The 19,573-nt window shown below is 44.1% G+C and overlaps 2 protein-coding genes across 7 annotated transcripts in view; one reads left to right on the top strand and one right to left on the bottom strand.

The window, feature by feature from the left end:
• The window catches only part of SLCO5A1 (solute carrier organic anion transporter family member 5A1), a 146,813-nt gene extending 140,007 nt beyond the window's left edge, over positions 1-6,806 (top strand). The window contains exon 10 of the mRNA XM_058275631.1: positions 935-6,806. Coding sequence (XP_058131614.1) covers positions 935-1,398 — 464 coding nt within the window. The 3' untranslated portion in view covers positions 1,399-6,806. The remainder of the gene's footprint in view (positions 1-934) is intronic.
• A 4,197-nt stretch (positions 6,807-11,003) lies between these two features.
• Positions 11,004-19,573, bottom strand: part of SULF1 (sulfatase 1) — a 212,043-nt gene continuing 203,473 nt past the window's right edge. For all 6 annotated transcript variants that reach the window (XM_058275629.2, XM_058275624.2, XM_058275625.2 and 3 more), the window contains exon 22: positions 11,004-13,351. In XM_058275629.2, the coding sequence (XP_058131612.1) occupies positions 13,321-13,351 (31 nt within the window). In that variant the 3' untranslated portion in view covers positions 11,004-13,320. The remainder of the gene's footprint in view (positions 13,352-19,573) is intronic.

Genomic DNA, 19,573 nt, shown 5'->3' with positions numbered 1-19,573 from the left:
TGTCTATCTCACAGCCCGAGCAATGGAACTCCTACTCATCCCAGATGTTTCACAAGCTTCAAGGATGACTTTTATGCTATAATTATTTCCACACCCCCAGTGTCATTATAAATTTGCCATTTGATGTGGCATCTGACTTACAGGGAAAATGCTCTCCTCATATTCTTCCTACATCCAAGCACTATAACTTAACCCCACAAAAACTAAGTGTACCGAATTGTGATGGGTAAGAGAGTTCCAGTAGAGCCTCTTGAGTATTTGGCAAATCAGATTTTTAAGTGTAAAAGGATGCCCTAGTGGCATTTTTAGCAAAAGGTATTTTTAAAATTAATAGGCTTTTTAAGAACAGTTTTAGATTTACAGAAATATTGAGCAGATAGAACCAGAGTTCCCGTATACCTCCCAACCCCTCTCATACACACATCACAGTTGGCTTCCCATTAACATCTTCCAGATTTCCTTAGTTTTTACTTGAGGTCCGTTTTTCTGTTCAGGACCCCATATTCTCTCTAGCTGTCAGGTCTCCTTTGCGCCTCTTGGCTGTGTCGGTTCCTCAGACTTTCCTTGTTTTGGATGAGCTTGACAGTTTTGACATATGTTGGTCAGGTATATTGTGGGACCCCCTCTCATGGATTTCGTCGGTTTCTCTTGATTAGCTTGGGATTATGGGGTTTGGAGAGCAAAAGTCATTTTTCTGGTCCTAAAAATCAGTAAAACACCTACAGACAGTAAGATTGTATTTACAATTTAGTTACATTTTTATAATAAATATATCCTGATAATATGTGACAGGTATTTTAAATTGTTCTGTAACCCCAAAAAAAAAAAACCCTCCCCTCAACGTTTTTCAGAACCAACAAGCACCTCTACAAATCCGTTCTCTCTTATAAGTGGTGCTAGCTACTTACCTCTCTCTTTTCCTCCACCACTCTAGCGTACATTCCTACCCCGATTTACTTCGGTGCCGTTATTGACACCACCTGCATGCTCTGGCAGCAGGAATGCGGAGTGCAAGGCTCTTGTTGGGAGTACAACGTGACATCGTTTCGCTTCGTCTACTTCGGCTTGGCGGCCGGCCTCAAGTTCGTCGGCTTCATCTTTATTTTTCTGGCCTGGTACTCCATTAAGTACAAGGAGGACGAGCTGCAGAGGCAGAGGTGGCGGGAGGTGCCCCTGAGCACGGTGAGCCAGCTGGTGGGCCGCCCTGCCCGCGCCGGCGCCGCCAGCCCCGCGCGGACCAGATCCTGCCCCGCATTTGGCGCCCAGGGAGAAGCCCACGAAGAGACTGGTCTGCAAAGAGGGCTCCAGGCCACAGCCCAGACCTACCCCGGGCCCTTCCCGGAAGCAATAAGTTCCTCGGCAGAGCCCGGGCTGGAGGAAACCCGGGCTGCATTGTAGCCTCTCTCTCCTGAAGCTTGAAAATGGAAGACTTCAGTTTTGTTGGTTGAGTTGAATATGGCGACTTGAGAAACACCTGTGCCTTCTTTTCTTTTTCTTTTCTAACCTCTAAAGACACTATCCTCACACCAACGAAACCCAGTGTGAACAGCCACTGCTGACTGAGGGCTGGATACCTCATCAAGACGAGAGCCTCTTCCCCCTTCTCTCCAGCGAGGAGGGCTTTCAAGATGGGTCTGTGACCATTTCCGCTATGTTAGTTGAATGCCTCGTGCTCCAAGGTGGTGTAAGACTTGAGGGTATCTGGTGAACAAAATCCTGGGAAGGGTAATGGCAGTGTATACCATTAGCATACAATTCAGACAAACCATGACTTTGCATTTTCAAATCAAAGTTTTTAGCTAGGAACACCTACTGTGAGTTCTGCTACAAAGCACAAATGAATTTGCCTCAACTATGCAATTTGATTGGAAAAATGTAAGTATGCAGCATGTTACTTCTGCTTTCTGACCCTAAAGCGGGTACCTTTTTGATGAGAAGAAGCTAACCTTTTCCTAAAGTACTGTTAATAGCATTTCAAGCCATAGCAGCGTCATAAAGCAGGTAGAATTTTTCAAATGCTTCCGAGGAACAATACGCATAGCTTTGGTAAAAGGACAGTTAAATGTCATTTTGTAAGACACATTCTCTATCCGGCCTGTCATAAGGTAGTTAAAGAGGCTGCTGACTAAAAAATCTGATAGCTGAAAAAATAAACTCCAGTATTCTTTCATTAGGGACTTTAAAATAGTGTGCTCACTGAATGGTTAGAAGCTAATTTGAGATGAATAATATGGAAAGGAACTGATGGCTTCCTCATCCAAGGAAATTGCTGCTGAGCCTCCTTTGGATCTTCAGGGCTCACATAAGGGTAGCTAAGAATCGTAGCCTTGGTGCTCAAAGTAAGTGGAAAAAGAAATTCTAGAGAGTAAGGTTGAGTCCTACCTAGCCATTTTAGTTATGTCCTTGGAGGGAATGGCAAACGTTTGTTTTGTTTCCTTTCTGTATAGAAATTTGCTGTGTCTGCTTCTGAAATTGAGATATTAAATCAAAAAAGCTGTACTTGGGATATAAAAATCACTTTGAATACAGGAGGGAGACCTGTGAGCTGGACCTAGAAAATGATCCTAAGTAACGACTGGAAATTATTTATAATAAACCAGTCTGTCCAACTGAATCCCACTTTACCAGATAGCGTCATTTTACTCTTCCCTTTGATTCCTCTCTACTGTAACATTCCTGCTCATAAGAGAAGAACGTTTCTGATCCTAAATGCATTTCGAGTTCATTATCCATCATTCTTTGCAGTCCCCCTGAGGCCACCCTTTTGGCTTAGACTCCACACAGAATGTCTTCCTCATGGGTCTTAAAGTAAATGCTTCCTGACGCCACTGCGGACTGATGTGTTAGCTCTCAGGATCTGGCTGCTTAGGAAAAGAATTATGACAACTCAGATTTGGGAGGGACTCTAAGGTCTAAATGGCAATATAATCATGAACTGCTTCTGTCAAGGATCCCGTGCATACGTAGGGCTGATTTGCGAAATGGTTGTCTTGGTTGGTTTACACTCTTCTGCAGAAGAGATGGCAGTGGCACAACTCTGTCCTGGTTCAACCTCATGCCCTCCAGCCTTGGCAGCACTGGGGGAATCGTGAGGATATTTTTGAGTACAGGGTTGTTTTCCTCTTTACCTAGAAACAGCACTGGCCAAATGGTTCTCTTGGTTTGAGTGCAGTTTGAAAAGAGAGTGATCGCTTGTAGATGGAATAATGTAGAAGAGGGGTGGAGCCATTGTTTTTAGGTGTGAGGATTTCCCTTAGGCCTTTGGTCTTGGTGCTCAGCGTCTTGCTTGGTTCAGTGGTCAGAACCACGGTGCCTGTGATTGGACTCCTGTCTGTCCAGCTTTGATCAATGTGGTATCTTGAAGGACGCCAGAGAACATTCCTGAGTGACCTAGTATCTACTCAAGGGCTCAGATTTCCTCTTCACTTTCTATTGACCTATGGATCCTCCAGAAGAAAAAGTTCCTTTTGGTGGTGGAGCTAGAAATGTGTATTTTGGAGAAGGATGGCGTTTTCTCTTTTTCTGGTCATCAGGAAACACATTGAGAGAATTTTGGGGAGCTGAGATTGTGTGTTCAGACACCCATTTCTGTCTTCTTAGTACATTTTGAAAATGAGCCACTCTCAGAACTCCAGGACAGGAAAATTATGATTTAATTCAATGGTCCTTGACTGGGTGCATGTTACGTGCCAGGTGTCTTACCCGATTACCATCTGTTAGCCTGTGAATCTTTGTGGGATGGTTGGGACAGGAATAAAAGAAACTGGCCAGGACTGTGCACCAATATGTTAATCTCCTCAGTATCTGATACCAGGTGCTTCATTAATATGTTGGTGGTGAATGTAAAAAAGTAGTAAAAATCATGGCAAGTAAGTTCTAGAACATCTATCAATTATGAGTTGTTTCAAAAATGCTTTGGACTCTGGTAGCATCATTGGAATAGTATATAGCCAAGTAAAGCTACTCTTTTCTAGATGACGCCATTTAATTGTACATATATAAAATCTTAATAGGTTTGTTAATAAATTGGTCATGTTGCTGTATAGTCACAACTCCCATTGTAAGTTTTAATTGGCATTCTCTATGTGTTTAGACTTCCTATTACTTGTTTTTGGAAAAGGTCATCTTGTTCCTTTATAAACTCAGCAAATTAATGTATTATTTGGCTTTATATGCAAATATAAGAGCCTTGAGTTGACCCTATTAATTCAGAAACTCCTAGGGGGTGAGGGGTGGCCTGGCTACACGCTCCTTTGATTATCTTCATTAGCATGAAATCCCTTTTTTTGGAAGGCAGATTTAATTCTTGAGAACAGTCCAAAGTCATTCAGAATTGGAGAGTGGGGTGGGAAAGAGGCTCAAGACAAAGAAACAAAGTAGCATTTGTTGAGTGTTAACTATTTGCAGAGAATTTTGCTAAGTACTTAATATATATCATTTCTGATCCCTCTGGGAACCTTTCAAGATAACGTTTTAAGGTTTTTTTTTAAAGCAGGTACTGAACAGTGGCTCAGAGAGGTTAAGTAACATGCTTAGGATTGTAGAGAGTGACAGAATCAGGGTTCACAGCGCTCACTTCTTTATATCATATGATGTGCATTATGGTTTTTGGTTAACAAAGGCCGGCTGTGACTCTACATTGGGAGGTTAAAGCATTTCATCTTTTAATGTGGCTTGGACACTGTTCTTGAAGAATAGAGAAATGATTATTGGTGTAAAATAGGAAAAACTGGAAAACATCAAAATTTAATATTGAACTAGCCTTTAAAGGCAAATTTACATTTATTTAGCTAAGTGTTATATTAAAAATTATCATGGCATACCTCAAATATTTACTTATAATTCATATTTAATGCAGAACCAATCCAATTTAAGTGTTAACATCACATCTCAGTATAGTTTCTGAAATGAAACATGGGGAAAAGTAGTTCAGATTTACTGAATCTGAGCTTTAGGAATTTCAGGTGGATGTATTTTTTTCTTTACCTTCAAAATGTTAACATTGCAATTAATTATTTGATGAACATCAGTTTTAAGTTTCCTAATAAGGATTTTAAATGAACGTATAAAAAGTACACACCAAATCATGGCCCCCAACGTTCTACCTTCAGTAGCTGTGGTAGCAAACTGCAGCGTGCCCTTGGGAATGTTGAGCACGGGTGGGGTGTCCTGTCCTGGGGCCCGGGGGAGGTAGGTAGAGGAGCCTTACATTCTCACCCAAACACTGAGAACATCCTCAGGTCTGCAGTTGCCTTCGTCAGTGGGACTGGAGCCAGAAAGTTCCATTTTGGAGCTGCTTCATAGCACTCATGCGTGCGCTAAAGAGAAGCTTCCTGGTTTAGATGGACCTGAAACATTTGTAATACTTTGCTGGTGTGTCTGGGAGCAGTAGGTGAGCCCAGGCCTGCGGTGATGGTCAAGTATACTGGGTGATTTTGTGTGTGCATAAAACATCCTCAATGGCTCAGAAAACTGTCAGCAGATGCCTGCATTCTGAGTATCCTAAGTAGCAGATAGATATCAAAATAAATCCAGAATGCCTGACTATGGGTTTACTGTTTCTCTTAGACAAGAAAGTAGCCTTTCCATGTATTTGCATTTCCCATTTCATGTAGCAAGGGGATGGCGATGGCTGGCAGGCGCACGGGGCGCCTTTTCTGCCTCTCTCTCCACCACCTTCCAGGATGCTGCTAGTTGTATCTTCCCAGACGTTTTCTACCTTGGAATCAGATCCATATCTGAAGAGGTTTTAAGCACTTCATTTCTCCTCTATCCTAGGAAGGATCTAATAGGACAAAAACCCTTCTTAGTCATTTGCTTTTGCAACATTAAAAAAAGCCTTGGTGCTAAAAGTATCTGATGATGCACGTTCACCACTAAAGAGCGCCACCGAATTCCCAGTAGCTCACTCCTGAGGGACTGCATGTGCTTTGCTTTTGGGAATCTGGAGAATTTCTCAGTGAACAAGCACTCATTACTGTTATGACTGTAGTTGACCCACGGACTCTAACCTGCAAAAAAAATTAGGAGTGTAAAGGGGAATACTTTTCTATGGAAAACTCAGTGCTTTTTATATTTATTTGAGCAAGATGAATTGGATGCTAAAAATAATTTCAGAGAGAGGTAAAAGATTTCAGATAATCTTATTTCTTTTCCAAAACAGCTTACGACCTTGTAAGGTGTTTTTAACATTGGGGTTTTGAAGGCATTGTCTTTTTCTGGTATTTCACTGTTATATGTTAACATTGAAGGAGAAAATGTTGTTGAAAACTAAAGTGATTGGCAGGGATGTATTAAACCAAAAGATGCACAAAAGAAGTTTAAGTCCAAGTTTGTATTTTGAAATGAAAAATGAAAAATTATTGGTAAGATTTATAGTGGGCCTTTTTCCTAAAATACCTACTTCTACCTAAAACCCCAATGGTTAATATAGAAGCATGAAATAGGCAAATCAGCTTCTAAATCTTTAGTTTCAGGAAATGTAGTACTGTGTCAAATAAACTGGCATTAGGATGCTATGGAGTGTGTGTGTATGTGTGTGTGTATACACAGTGTGTGTTCATGTATGTAGAGTGTGCTTGTGATGAAAGACTGTTACATAAAGGAGTTTGATTTTGTGATTTTAAAAATGAATATTTATTTGAAGACCTCTAGGTTAATTTAAAAGATGTATCATTTCCTTGTGTTTAATGAAACCTATTGTTAATGTACTAGTAAACTCTGATTTATAACATCTTGAATACTTGATCATTGAAAATTAAAAAAAAAAAAGGCTTGAAAAACCAAATAAAGTGTGTTGGATTGAACTTAGTTTATCTTTTAGGAATTTTGTTGTTTGAAGAGATGGAACCGTGATGCCAATGTGAATTCCCACTCCCCACAATGAAGATGCCAGAGTTTGATTTGATTACAAGGCCCATACCACTTTCTCCAAAAAATGGCTGGAAATAATTCCTTACTTAACTGTCAACTCTGCATTGAAGCAGAATGAACTATAAACTCCTAGGATTGCAGTTTAAATATCCTCATGTAGAACATTTTTCACTGAGTCATCAAAGAATAATTTTAAGTGATCACTTACCTGTTTAAATTCAAAATAGCACTTGCAGCCTGCAGAGTCTTGTGCCTTGGGTATGATTTGTATTAGACAGAATAGGGTAAGTTATGCTTCAATAACATGCTACCCCCCAAATCTCATTGGCTTAAAAGCACAAGGTTTCTCATTCACGTGGGTCTGTTCCACATAGGCCTTTGCGGCCCCACCTGACAGAGGCACTACCATCTTGAAGCGACACCATCTGGAACTTTCAGGATTGGTCTTGATTGCCGAGTCAGGGAAAGGAAGAGCCTAGAGAATTCCAAAGGGGCTTTCAATATTTCATTGGCCTTAACTAGTCCGATGGCCCTGGCTAACTACTGAAAATGTAGGGGAGCCAGTGGTGAGCATTGGTTGGGTATTGATCTTTGCCATACAGTAGAAAAGGTTAAAAATGATTTCTAAAGAAGTCCAATACATGCTAAAAACTGGTAAATAAAGGGGACATCTCAAGCATAACAAGAGAGATTTCCAAGGAGTGAATCTCTAAACTTGGTCAACAAAGCAGTCAAAAAAAACCAACAAAACCCTCCCTTCAACCTCAACTGAATGTCAAACTGATCTTTGCTTAAGTGACCGGAAGCCAGCCCTGTGGTGCTGACTCCACCCCGGGAGAAAGGCCCTGTGTGCTGAGGGCTCTCCTGATTGACAGAGTTTTCTAAACACACTGGCATCTAAAACTTTCGGTGAGAGGCGGAAGGAGGTAAAGGCGTTATGGAAATAACAGCATGACTCACGGGCTGAAGCAGAAAGTGGTTATATTTAGAACCCTGCCTTGAGCACCCTATAGATGGAAAGCAGGTAACTGATTGCCATTTCTCCCTCGCCCCACTGCACACCTAAACTAAGGGGTCAGAGTGGTTCAGGGTAACAGGAGTTATTGTTGGGGGTGGGGTAATGACTTCAGAGTAAATCTTACTCGCCCCCATGGCTTCCTCAAGGCAGCCAGTAATGCAAGTAGCAGTCCCTGCCTAGAGCTGCCAGCTACGCCTCAATTATGTGTGCATTTTTAGGCAAGGGTTTTCTCTGGAATTTCTTACTTTTTCCCAACTTTCAGAGTATCAGCAGAGCCAATTTGGGCATTGCGCTTCTTGACATGGATACATTAGAAAGATTCTCTAAGAAATGGGGGGAGAGAAAAGGTTATGAATGTGACCATCTTCCTTGTTTTAGCCCCAGACTTAGTACAACCTCCGTGCTTTAACAGCCATCAAAAAGCATACAGTTCCTTTTTTCTTTTTAAAACTGCCGGACAGGCAGAGAGGGCCTCTGTGGCTTTGGGAGCCAAAAAATAAAAACCATTTTTAATTCACAAAGTTATTGGAAAGCAAGGAGATCAATAGTCGGCGCTCACTTTTAAATGTCAAAGACTGAGGCAGTTCCAACTCAATAACGGCATAAATCAGTGGAAAGCTAAAACCATTCTTGGTCTGCCGCGATGGCTAAAATCCTAGGCCCTGAAGAGAGAGTGAGCCTGCCACAGATCAAGTTGTCCTGGATGGTGTTTTGTCATAATGGTAGCACGGAGAGAAGAGCTGCTCCTTTAGAAATCACTAGAAGCAGCAGCTTTGCCGGGGGCCAGCCTCCGGCTCTGAGCAGAGATGTCTTTAGTTGCGGTAGAGCGACACCTAACGGCTGCAGGAGAGAACACGCGCGCCACTCAGTTTCTAAGACCTTTGGGTTCCTGGGCTCTTGAGGGTGCGGGGTTCTTGGTGACCAGAAACGTATTACACTGTGGCAAGGTTGATGCTGAAACCTGTTAGAGGTTGGAGTGGTTCCACTCTAGCTGTGGTCACCTGCTAGAGGCTGGGAGACGGGCTAGGGTGTGGGAGACAAGGGACAAGGGGCGTGGGGGAGCTAAGACAAGTGTTGGACCCGAGTCCGGGGAGGCGCAGTGGTATGAGGACTAGAAAACTCATCACAGAGGGGAAACACCTTTGCTCACACTTCCATTTGCCGGCAATAAAGCCAGAACGGCCCGGCGCCGAGGAGCACAAAGACTTCGCTCTCTGTCCCCGACCCCTCTGCAGGGCTCTCCTGAACATTGGGCATCAGGGAAGTCTCTAGTCCCAACAGGAAGAATCTGATATTTGAAAAAAAAATTCCTTCTAATTACTTCGTACATCAGGGGCTCCCTCTAAGGCACCAGGTCCTGTGCTGGCAAAGTCTCAGTGCCAACAACGCAACTTAGAGAAAGGTGAGTCCACCAGATGCATCTAAACGGTCATCACAGCAGCGTAAGTTTCACGGTGGGAGGTGGGGAAGGAGCATGTGGCCAGCGATTCTCAAGCCCCAGACTTGGTACATGTCAGCGCTTGCTTTCTTGAGAGAGGGTGGAAAATGGGGGATATGATATGTAGGGGAGTGGTACTCCAGGGAAGTTTACTTGAAAGAAGTGAAATGATGGGAGCATCGAAAGACGGATGAGGTCTCTGTACGTTGAGATGGGGCACTGGAGTAAATATTTTGGACAGAAGGAAAGATGTAAAATTAAAGATAAATTCAGCCCTGGGAAGGTGAGGCGAATCCAGGGGAGGGGGCTTGGGTGTTAAGTATTGACCTCTTCTATTTTAACCAAAAAACCCCACAGATGCTGGTATCTTAGACTTTTTTTAAAAGAAGGCCGGGAGGGACTTCAGAGAGGACCTGTTTTGGGCATGGCCAATAGGTTTCTCTCTGGCGCTCCGGTACCAATTCAGTAGTACTGATGGTAGCTGGCCAGAGAGCCAGGTTGAGGACTCTAAGGCCACAAACCCTCTGGCTTAACGGGCAGCGTCCTGATGGAATGATGATGCCTGCCCTGGGCACATTTTGGTAAACGAAAGCACCTATGCTATGTATTTGTCGTCCTTGATCCAAACCTCTTATTTACAGTAGAGGGAGCTGTTTTCAAGATGTTCTGTGGCTTTTCCAAGGTCAACCAGAGAGTAAACATTTTGACGTAGCTTAGGTCATCTCTAGCTTCGTGTCTGTTTTTCTTCCCACTGGTCTTTACCCCACAGGCTCCCCTGCTGCCCCTCTCTTCCCCGATCTGGGACCCGGCTGTGTGCACACGTGCGCCGGCGTGCCTCCGGGGAGGTGGGAGGGGCTGGCCCTCACCTCTGCTAAATCTTTTTCCCTGTCAGTCTCTACTGCGGTGAAGCAGCAGCCCAGAATTAGCTCGGCCCTTCTGTGCATCAGCTTCACCGAAAGAGGCCAGCTGGCCAATTTCGAAGGGCGCTTCGAGATCTGAAACGTCTCTCTCAGGCCCCTTCTTATTCAGTATTTTAAAAATCAAACTAAAATGGAATTTCCTCCAGGTTCACAGCATTTGTCCTACTCACATCTTACAGGCAAGAAGGCACAAAAATAGGCCTTTAGGCAACACTGTTATTTCGGACTCTGTTCTCTTGAATGAAATTATGGTTTCCTCAATTATTCAAGGTTCAATTGGCAGGTCCCCAGTTGTTTTTTTCCCCCTTTATTCTGAACTTCTCACCGATTGTTAGCCCCTCTAACCGAAGTGGGGAAACCTTTCCTAGTACCTTAAGGGATTTGGAGAAGGAAGCACATGGCATTTATCAGTCAGGAAACTTGAGGGCTTGGAGGGTTGTCAGTTCTCCACGGGGCATGGTCCTCAAAGAACCCCAACATGCCTTTGGGGGGTCGGATCCTTTTCTTCGGGAAGGCTTGGTCTGTGCTTCTGGGGACTGGGTATGTAGCTTGCGGGGCCCAGTGCAAAATAGAAAAGCAAGGCCCCTTGAAACCCATCAAGTGGGGGCCTGTGTGGCTGCACACATTCCGTGCCCAGGAAGCCAGTCCCGGGGCTACTGCTGATCGTCGTGAGGCACAACTGCTTTGAAATAAAAATATTCTGTAACACAGACTTTGGGCCATTTTTGTAAATGTGGCTAGGAAGTCAATAATGTAAAATGAAATCAGAGTTCAGTTTTATTGTGAGGAATGGATGTACCACAAAAACTTGTTTGATATCTCTGAAACAGGTACAGTTTAAACAACTTTTATTTCAAGAAATATTGCTTCTAGACTTTCCTGAAGTCAGAATTGTTCTATAAAAGTGTCACAGAATAGTATACAAGATTAAAAAACAGTGTGCTTCCTAATAACTTGAAATCTTTTTACAAAGAACATCATTCATGATCATAAATATGTTTATTCTGTCATTCGGCCAATGACACACATCTGATAAACAGCTAATTTTAACATATATACAGAGCCTATGATAAAGACTTTCTTAAAGTTAGCAAAGTGTCAACTATTACAAATTAAATTTTCTTTAAAAGAATTTACCTTAAACACTTAAAAGAATTATCTAAAAATACAGAACAAAAGAAAAATAAAAGTATGAGTCTTCTTGGAAAGTTGAGCAGGTCAATAACTCAATGAGGTAATCCTTTTGCTGGTATTGAAAAATCTGATACCAAACAGGAATTATTCTCAAGAATACAGATTTTCTAAAGCAAATTTGAACTATGCCTTAAAACAGAACATGCTGAGGCCTTAAAAATAATCATACAACACAATGTTATGAAATTAACCTCACATATGGTACGTTTCAGTTATGAAACATTTATGAGTTTATTTTGTTGAAAAGCATTCCTTGTATGTAAATTCAAAACTAAACATATTTTCTCAACACTTAAGTTTATTATCCAGGCCAAGAAAGCAAAATAAAAATGAAAGAGGAAAAAAAAAAAGATAATCAGTTCTTTTATCCTATCAAGAAATCAAAATCTTGCTATCTTAAGGAAGTGATGCAAGGTAGATACAGAGAAAAAAGCAGGCAATCTTTGTTTGGTTATTTATTCCTTTATTTTTACTGCCAACATCATTAGCCAGGCCTTTCTGCTAATCAAGTTTAGCAAGTCGAGGTAAAACATGCAATATTTTCTGGCAAAAGAGTAATACCAAACAATATGTGATCCCATACTGTGTGTTGTCCGTGGGAGTTTATTTTATTGTCTCACCGGGACCGGTGAGACTGTTACAAGCCTGTACAGAGAAAACAAGACTAATGAAATGGGGCATTCGGACATCAAAGTGCAAAATCACTAACTAAACACAATTGGAAAATTCCAGTGGTCAAAAATGAATGAGAACTCCATTATGCAGGCAGCGGAAGTGTGCCCAAAAACCCACCAATGGAATCAAGTTCTAGAAACGTAAGAAGTCACGTTTCTTGCCATCTTGGTCATTTATATATGCATGTCCCCACAACTTTCAAAAGATAATACTGCTTTAGTACCAAAAAAGGAAAGAAACCCTCTCTCTCTTTACTTTTGAAAAACAGTGAATTGAACAGTGCGTCCGTGTGTGCGTGCACACTTCTGCGCGATGTATCTAGGACAGCTTGGAATGTTGGTAGCCACGACTGCCTTTATTAGTTTACAAATAAAAAGTTAAAAAAATACTGTGTCTAGGGTAACAATGTCATCTAATCAGGGAGAGTGGAGGAGGCACTGCCTTCTAGACCCCGGAAGGTCCCCCTTCGGCGACTCTCCTCCGCCCGGGGCGACATCCCGTCCGCTCTGCTGGAGTTGGAATGCTGCTCCCTGGCGGGCAGGTTGCTCAGCTGAGGAACGGAGGCTCCATCAGAATGCACGGGAAGATACAGCTGACTTTCCAAAACCTCTTGGCCTGGCCCAGCGTCCCGGTAAAGTTCCTTCTGAAGCCTGCTAACGGGCTGCCGAATGGGGCTGCGCTTGACGGCGAGCTCCGTCACGCCGTTGCTGCTGACATCGGTTTCCAAACGACCTCTCTCTCTCTGTCCCATCCATTTTTCAGTTTTATGATTCTTCCAGTGTTCAGAATTCAAACTACTGACTTCTGGAATGTCGTTATTCCATTCAAGTTTATTCTCTGGACTTGATGTTGGTGGGTTCAAATGCAGGGTTCTGAAGTTGGCCGGTGCGGTCAAAGGCGGCGATTCCCCAGCCACGCGAGTCGGGGCGTCGCCTGACGCAGCAGAGGCCACCTCTGCCGGCACCGAGCGCGCAGGAGCTGCAGCCTGGACCCCATCGCTGTGAGCAGTTTTAGTCTTGTTTGTTTTGTTCTGTTCATGGTGACTGTTCAGCAGTGCAAATGCTCTATCTACATCCTTCAAGTAATTAGTCCAGTCAGCCAGACTAAGTCTATGGTTTTGTCTGTACTCATAGATGTTTTCACTGACACTGTATAAATCCTCCAGGCCTTGCCAGTTGATGTTTGTGTTGAGATGGGGCAGATTAACCTTCCCATCCATCCCATAATTGGCCTCTGTGGAAAAACAGAAGGATGTGGATCATTAGTGGAGAAAATATTTCCTACTTATTCCAAACAAGCAACTGACATTGTTTTCACAGAGCAGATCACTTCAAAATATAATACTAAAAATGATTTTCCCCAAGAGATGTTATAAAAAAGTGGCCTTAGGCTACAAGGGAAAATTGGGAAAAGGATCAAACGAATGGAAACGTCTATGATAAGCACAGTTGGTGCCAGAAATGGCTCTGCTACTGTCAGGCAGGGTGTCTGCATTTTACTCCTGGCTCTCTCAAGCCAACCCTGCTAACAGGAGGACGTCAGAGGGGTGGGTGCCTGGGTCTTGGTCCCCCCACTTCAGTCACGTGTGGGATGGTTGTGTGATAAACCTTTACCACTGAGAGTTGATGGGTGAATGACGGACTCAAAAATATTTTAATGAGGCATGCAAAGCGTAGCAGGGTGTTTTTAGTCTACATTCCCTGGCACTCAGTATAAAAAGTTAGAATACAACTAAACTCTTCCAAATAAGTTCTTGGATCTGTTTGTTTGTTGTGCTTTTCCCCCTGAAAGTTCCATGTCGTGGTGAAATCAATCCAGGAGTGTTTTTCACAGTATGGCAGGAGGGCACCAGCTCTCCCCCCCTAAGACCCTTCCGTACCACTGCCTACGACACCAAGACCCCAGTCCTGCAGGAAAGACCACTTGTTCTCCAGCTGCAGCCATTTTCCTACGTGCGCCCTGCGACTAAGCATGTCCTCAGGCTACGCGTGCTCAGCTATTACTATGTCTGACTCGGTCCTGCGAGCCTTTATTCTCATTATCCTAAGCCTGCCTGCCTTTGTTAGAGTACTAGAACACTTTCAGACTCTAGTTAGGGGAGTCAGATCTAAGGCCCGCAAGCCTGCTGTTCTACATCGCACTTTGTATTAAAGACGCTTCCTCTCTTTGAACCCCTGCGGTCCCGGGATTGGCTCTTCAAGGGCTCATCGCGCAGCATGCCCACGCTGGTTCAGTATCGATTTGGTGATCAGGTGGAACCAGGGGTCCTTCAAGGATCTGATGGCCTGAAGCTCTGGAGCCCCAGCTGGACAGGTGAGCACGGTGATCAAGCCCAGAGTCTATCTAGATGGGTTAATCTAGAGGCTTGGCAGTTTCTGAGATTTTCCTCCCTGCTGGCGTGCCAGGCTCACTGGGGCTTCCGCGTTTCAAAGGGAGGAATGGTTCCAGGTCTGGACATCTGACTGGGTGAGGAGGTCTCAAGGTGAAAGTGGATCAGGAAAAAAGTAAAAAGGGTTCCCTGGACCAGGGACTGCTCCCTGGACACAATCTGAGACCATGGGTCCTGCTTCCAGATGATCCCCCTTGTTCTGACCATTGCGCTATCCTGAATTTTAAAAATATGGGACTCAAATCGTCCCTGAGAGCACTGGGTGTACTCTGAAATAGATCAATTTTAAGTGTGAAGAGTCTGTTTATAGTGCATGTTTATGCATTGTTCAGTTAATCTGTTGTTACAACTCTGGAAATGGGAAATTCTAACAATATCCCTAACATTCCTGAATGTAGCCCTTTGGGCTGCATTTTGAAAAATTGGGAAGTTTTCAGTTATCAACCTATTAAAAAAAAAACAGGAAATGGTTTATTTCCATAATACAGTCTGGCCTCAAAAGGATTTAGAATCAGGCAAGAAATGGCCTGAGAATGGCTCTATAGAAAAAACACACTCTATTACAATTAGAACTGTGTGGGGAAACGGACTTTGGCCCAGTGGTTAGGGCATCCGTCTGCCATATGGGAGGTCCACGGTTCAAACCCCGGGCCTCCTCGACCCATGTGGAGCTGGCCATGCACAGCGCTGATGCCCGCAAGGAGTGCCCTGCCATGCAGGGGTGTCCCCCGCGTGGGGGAGCCCCACACGCAAGGAGTGCGCCCGTGAGGAAAGCCGCCCAGCGTGAAAAGAAAGAGCAGCCTGCCCAGGAATGGCGCCGCCCACACTTCCCGTGCCACTGACGACAACAGAAGCGGACAAAGAAACAAGACGCAGCAAATAGACACCAAGAACAGACAACCAGGGGAGGGGGGGACATTAAATAAATAAATAAATCTTAAAAAAAATAAAAAATAAAAAAATAAAGAACTGTGTGTAAGAGAGAGCAGAAATGGGATGTGATGACATGTAGTCAATCATTTGTCTCTCTCAGCAGTATTTTTGAGAAAATACAAAATTTTACCTGTAAGAACGATCAGGGAGGAGAAGTGTCCTCCTGACTCAAACCTGAAGGACCCAACAGAAGGCTACTTCCTCCATCCATCCCACCTCTGCCCTGTACCACGGGGCCGAGGCAGGAGGGGAGGGAGCCTCCTCACCTCCACTGAGCCCTCTTTACTGGAGGTACAAGAGCCTGAGACAGGAATGGCCTCCCCTGCCCACACCTGCCAGGGTGCTCCGTTTGGCCCGGGTTCCTCTCTAAAACCGGCACCTGTGCCGCTGGCTGAACACCTACAGGAGTTCATGAGCAGGGAGGCCCTAGAGGATCTGTATATGTGCAAATCAGACTCGTTCCCCTGGAAAAACAGTATTTACTCTATAGGGAAAACCCCAGGAAAATGGAAAGCTTAGTTTATTTGTAACCTAAATGGGCTGATAATTCAAGCCTTGTTAAATACCCTGATAATAGGAGAAGAGCAAAGGATAGTGATGGAAAAAAGGCAGATAAAAAGCAAGGAGAAAATCCTGGCAACCCAGTGTATGCTGGAGCAAATTTGCAGTACTGATAAGGGATCCTGATGGAATCTAAATGATGCCGGCGAGGGGGCTGAATAAGAGCAGCATAAAGAACGCATTGCTGTGGGCCTGTGGAATGGAGTCCTAAAGCCCGAAACTTACAAAAAAATTAATGAGGTACTACAAGCAGCAAAGGAAAGTTCCTCAGCTTTCCTTGGAAGAATTTATACTACCTACCACAGTACAATGATACAGATCCAGAAAGTCCAGAGATTGCCAGAATTTCAGTATGATGGAGGTGTTTTGAAGCTGTGCTGGGTCCCAGAAAAATCATGTTCCGAAAGCTAACCCATTCCTGTGGGTGTAAACCTGGTGTAGGGAGGACCTCTGATTCGGGCACTGCAGTAAAGTGTGGTCCAGGGTGGATCTCAGTCCTCCTCCTGGAGTCCTCTATCAGAGAGTGAAATTTAGACAGAGAAAGAGAAAGCCACAGGAAGGAAGAAGCTGAGTGAAAGCTGCAGAGGGAGTAGCCAGAGGATGAACCTCTACAGAACCTGGAAGAGAAGGGAGAGGCCAGGAGATGCTGCTGGGTGCCTTGTCATGTGGCAGGAAAGCTAAGGACCAAGGATAACAGGCAGCCGGTCCGAGAATGCCAGTCTTCGGGAAGAAAGCATCGCCTGGTGATGCCTTGATTTGGACGTTTTTCTCTGCCTCGAAACTGTAAGCTTGAAAGCTAGTAAGCTGATAAATCCCCATTGTACAGGCCAACCCATTTCTGGTATATTGCTTTTGGCAGCCTTAGCAAACTAAGAGAGATTTTGACACCAGGAAAGTGGGGTGCTGCTATTGCAAATAAAAAACATTTAAAAGGATTTTAAATTGGGGAAACCGTAGAGGCAGGAAGAATTGTGAGAGGCTTGATAGGAAAGGTCTAGATTGCTCTGAGGAGACTGTTGGTAGAAATATGGACCCTTAAGGTACTACTGATGAAATCTTAGACAGAAATGATGAATGTGCCCTTGCACTGGAAGAAAGGTGACCCTTGTTTTAAAGTGGCAGAGGACTTGGCAAAGTTGAGTAGTGACAGTGAATGGAAGGCAGAATTTGAAAATGATGAGCTTTGATATTTACTTGAGGAGATTTCCAAATTTAGTGTGAAAAGTGTGGCCTGGCTTCTCCTTGCTGTTTATAGTAAACTATGAGGAAAGGGATAAGCTGAGAAATGGTCTCCTGGGCTTGAAGAAACCAGAAAGTGATGGTTTGGAAAATTCTGAGCTTTCAGAAAGCAAAGAGCCCCATGCGAGGATTTAGCTGAACATGACACCAGTCGGTCATTTCAGTGCAAGTCAGGGTCGGAAATGCTGTTATCCAGAAAGGTTTGTGGAAAGTCCTACGGTCTGAAGTCGGGACCCCTGTGGACTACACGGGAAACCAACATGTTTATTGCCAAGATCTGTATGAATGGAACCACTGCCAGCCTGAACTAAACACGACAGATTGAAGGAAAAATGACTTCAGGGCAGAACCATGGAAGCTGAGGTCTGGACAAAAGACATCTTCTTGGGCCAAGAGAGCGAGCCCACCCACGTATGTGGAAAGAATGAGTATGCCCCAGAGCTTGGGGAGGGTGGCCCTTTGTTCAGGAAGACTATCACCCCAGCTTTCTCAGATGCTAGGGGGATTGTAGAGAGGCCAGCCAGGTGCTTGAGGAGCGTGGCATCACTCCAGTGCTTGGAGATACTGGAGCCCTCACTCCAGCGCTAGCAGGGCCCTAGGAAAGGGTGGGGCTGCTGATCCATCAAGACTAGAAAACAAAGCCTCATTCTAGAGGTGACCCTCAGACCCTGAAATCTAATCGAGTAAGGCCTGCAGGGTTTCGGTATTGTGTGGGACCCCCGTTTTCCTTCTAGTTTCCCCGTATGGCAATAGGAACATTTATCCTATGACTGTCCCTCCTTTGTATATTGGAAACAGGTCCACAGCCGGAGGGGAGTTTTGCACCAGGACAGGCCATACCTATAAATGATTTTGATGAGACTTTGTACTTAATATCGTTACTGAAATTATGTAAGACTTGTTGGGATATTGTGATAAAATGAATGTATTTTGTGTATGGAAAAAAACACATCTTTCTGGCATCCAGAGGGTGGAGTGTGAGATTTTGAGGCTGTATTACCCCAGTAAAACCATGTTCTGAAAGCTAATCCACTGATTAGGTTACTACAGTAAGCGCTGGCCCAGGGTGCGTCTTAATCCTCTTACTGGTGTCCTGTATAAGAGAATGAAATTCAGAGATAGAAAAAGGCACAGAAACAAGAAGCTGAAATCAACAGAACCTGGCAGAGAAGGGAGAGACCAGCAGATGCCGCATGTGACCGAGGAGTCCAGGATCACGGGCAGCTGGTCTTCGGGGAGAAAACGTCACCTAATGATGCCATAATTTGGCCTTTTTCTTAGCCTTGAAACTGTTAAGTTAACAAATCCCCCTTGTAAAGGCCAACCCATTTCTGGAATATTGCTTTTGGCAGCTTTAACAAACTAAAACTATGATCTTTATTACTCAGAGGTTTCCTGATGTAAGAAAGAAGCTACAGAAAATTGACAGAACTAGGACTGCCAATCTTTAGGTTGGTTGGAATCTTCTCTACAGTTTGTAACAACAGGGACCAAGTAGAGAAGACTGGTACTTAAAGGGCTTGAGGAGCAGTACCTTAACAGGCAAACAACACTTCTCAGGGGATGCAGGGCAACCAGGTAAGGCCCCTGGGCCCCCCTCGGGGCATGGGAAAATTCCCAGAGAAATTAGGAACCTACCACTGTGCCTGCTGTGAAGAAAAGACAGATTGCCCTGGCTGTCCCCAGGGAAAACCCAAAGGGAACCTGCGTGACCCAAATTCCAGATTCCTCAAGGAGATGCCACCCACCTGGACCCGGAGAGAAAGGCTCTGCTAGAAGAGACAGCACTTCTCTGTCTCCCACCCGGAGCCTTGGGTAACAATACAGGTGGGAAAACAAGGCACTGTCTGCTTTGTTGATAGAGAAACCACTCAGTACTAAAGAAAAAACAAGACGATTTCTAACCGATCAGCTACTATAAGAGGACTATCCAGTAAAAGTGCGAATAAACTATTTCCATAGCCATTAAAACGTTTAACTGGGACCAAAAATGTAAAGCATAGTTTTCTGTACATCCTGAATGTCCAGTTCCTGTGCTAGGAAGAGATCTGATAACCAAATAAAATACCCAAACAATCTTTTCTCCAGATTGTCCACAGAAGTGCCTCCAGGACACGCGTGTACACTGCAAACCTCACTGCGTGTTTATTGGGGAAGATAGACCACTCCTATTCCTGGAGAAATCCTGAAAGCTGTAAAACCCTAGGCGTGAGCTGATGGAAAACCCAGACGTGCAAAAACATTAAGACGGATTCAAGTAAAACTCCACCAGCCAGCTACTGTGTGCCATGTGTAGCAGTTGGCTTTGTTTATGAATTCCAAAAATAGATATT

Source organism: Dasypus novemcinctus, chromosome 14, assembly GCF_030445035.2.
Source record: "Dasypus novemcinctus isolate mDasNov1 chromosome 14, mDasNov1.1.hap2, whole genome shotgun sequence".
NCBI classification, from domain to species: domain Eukaryota; kingdom Metazoa; phylum Chordata; class Mammalia; order Cingulata; family Dasypodidae; genus Dasypus; species Dasypus novemcinctus.
This window is presented reverse-complemented; position numbering and strand designations above follow the sequence as displayed.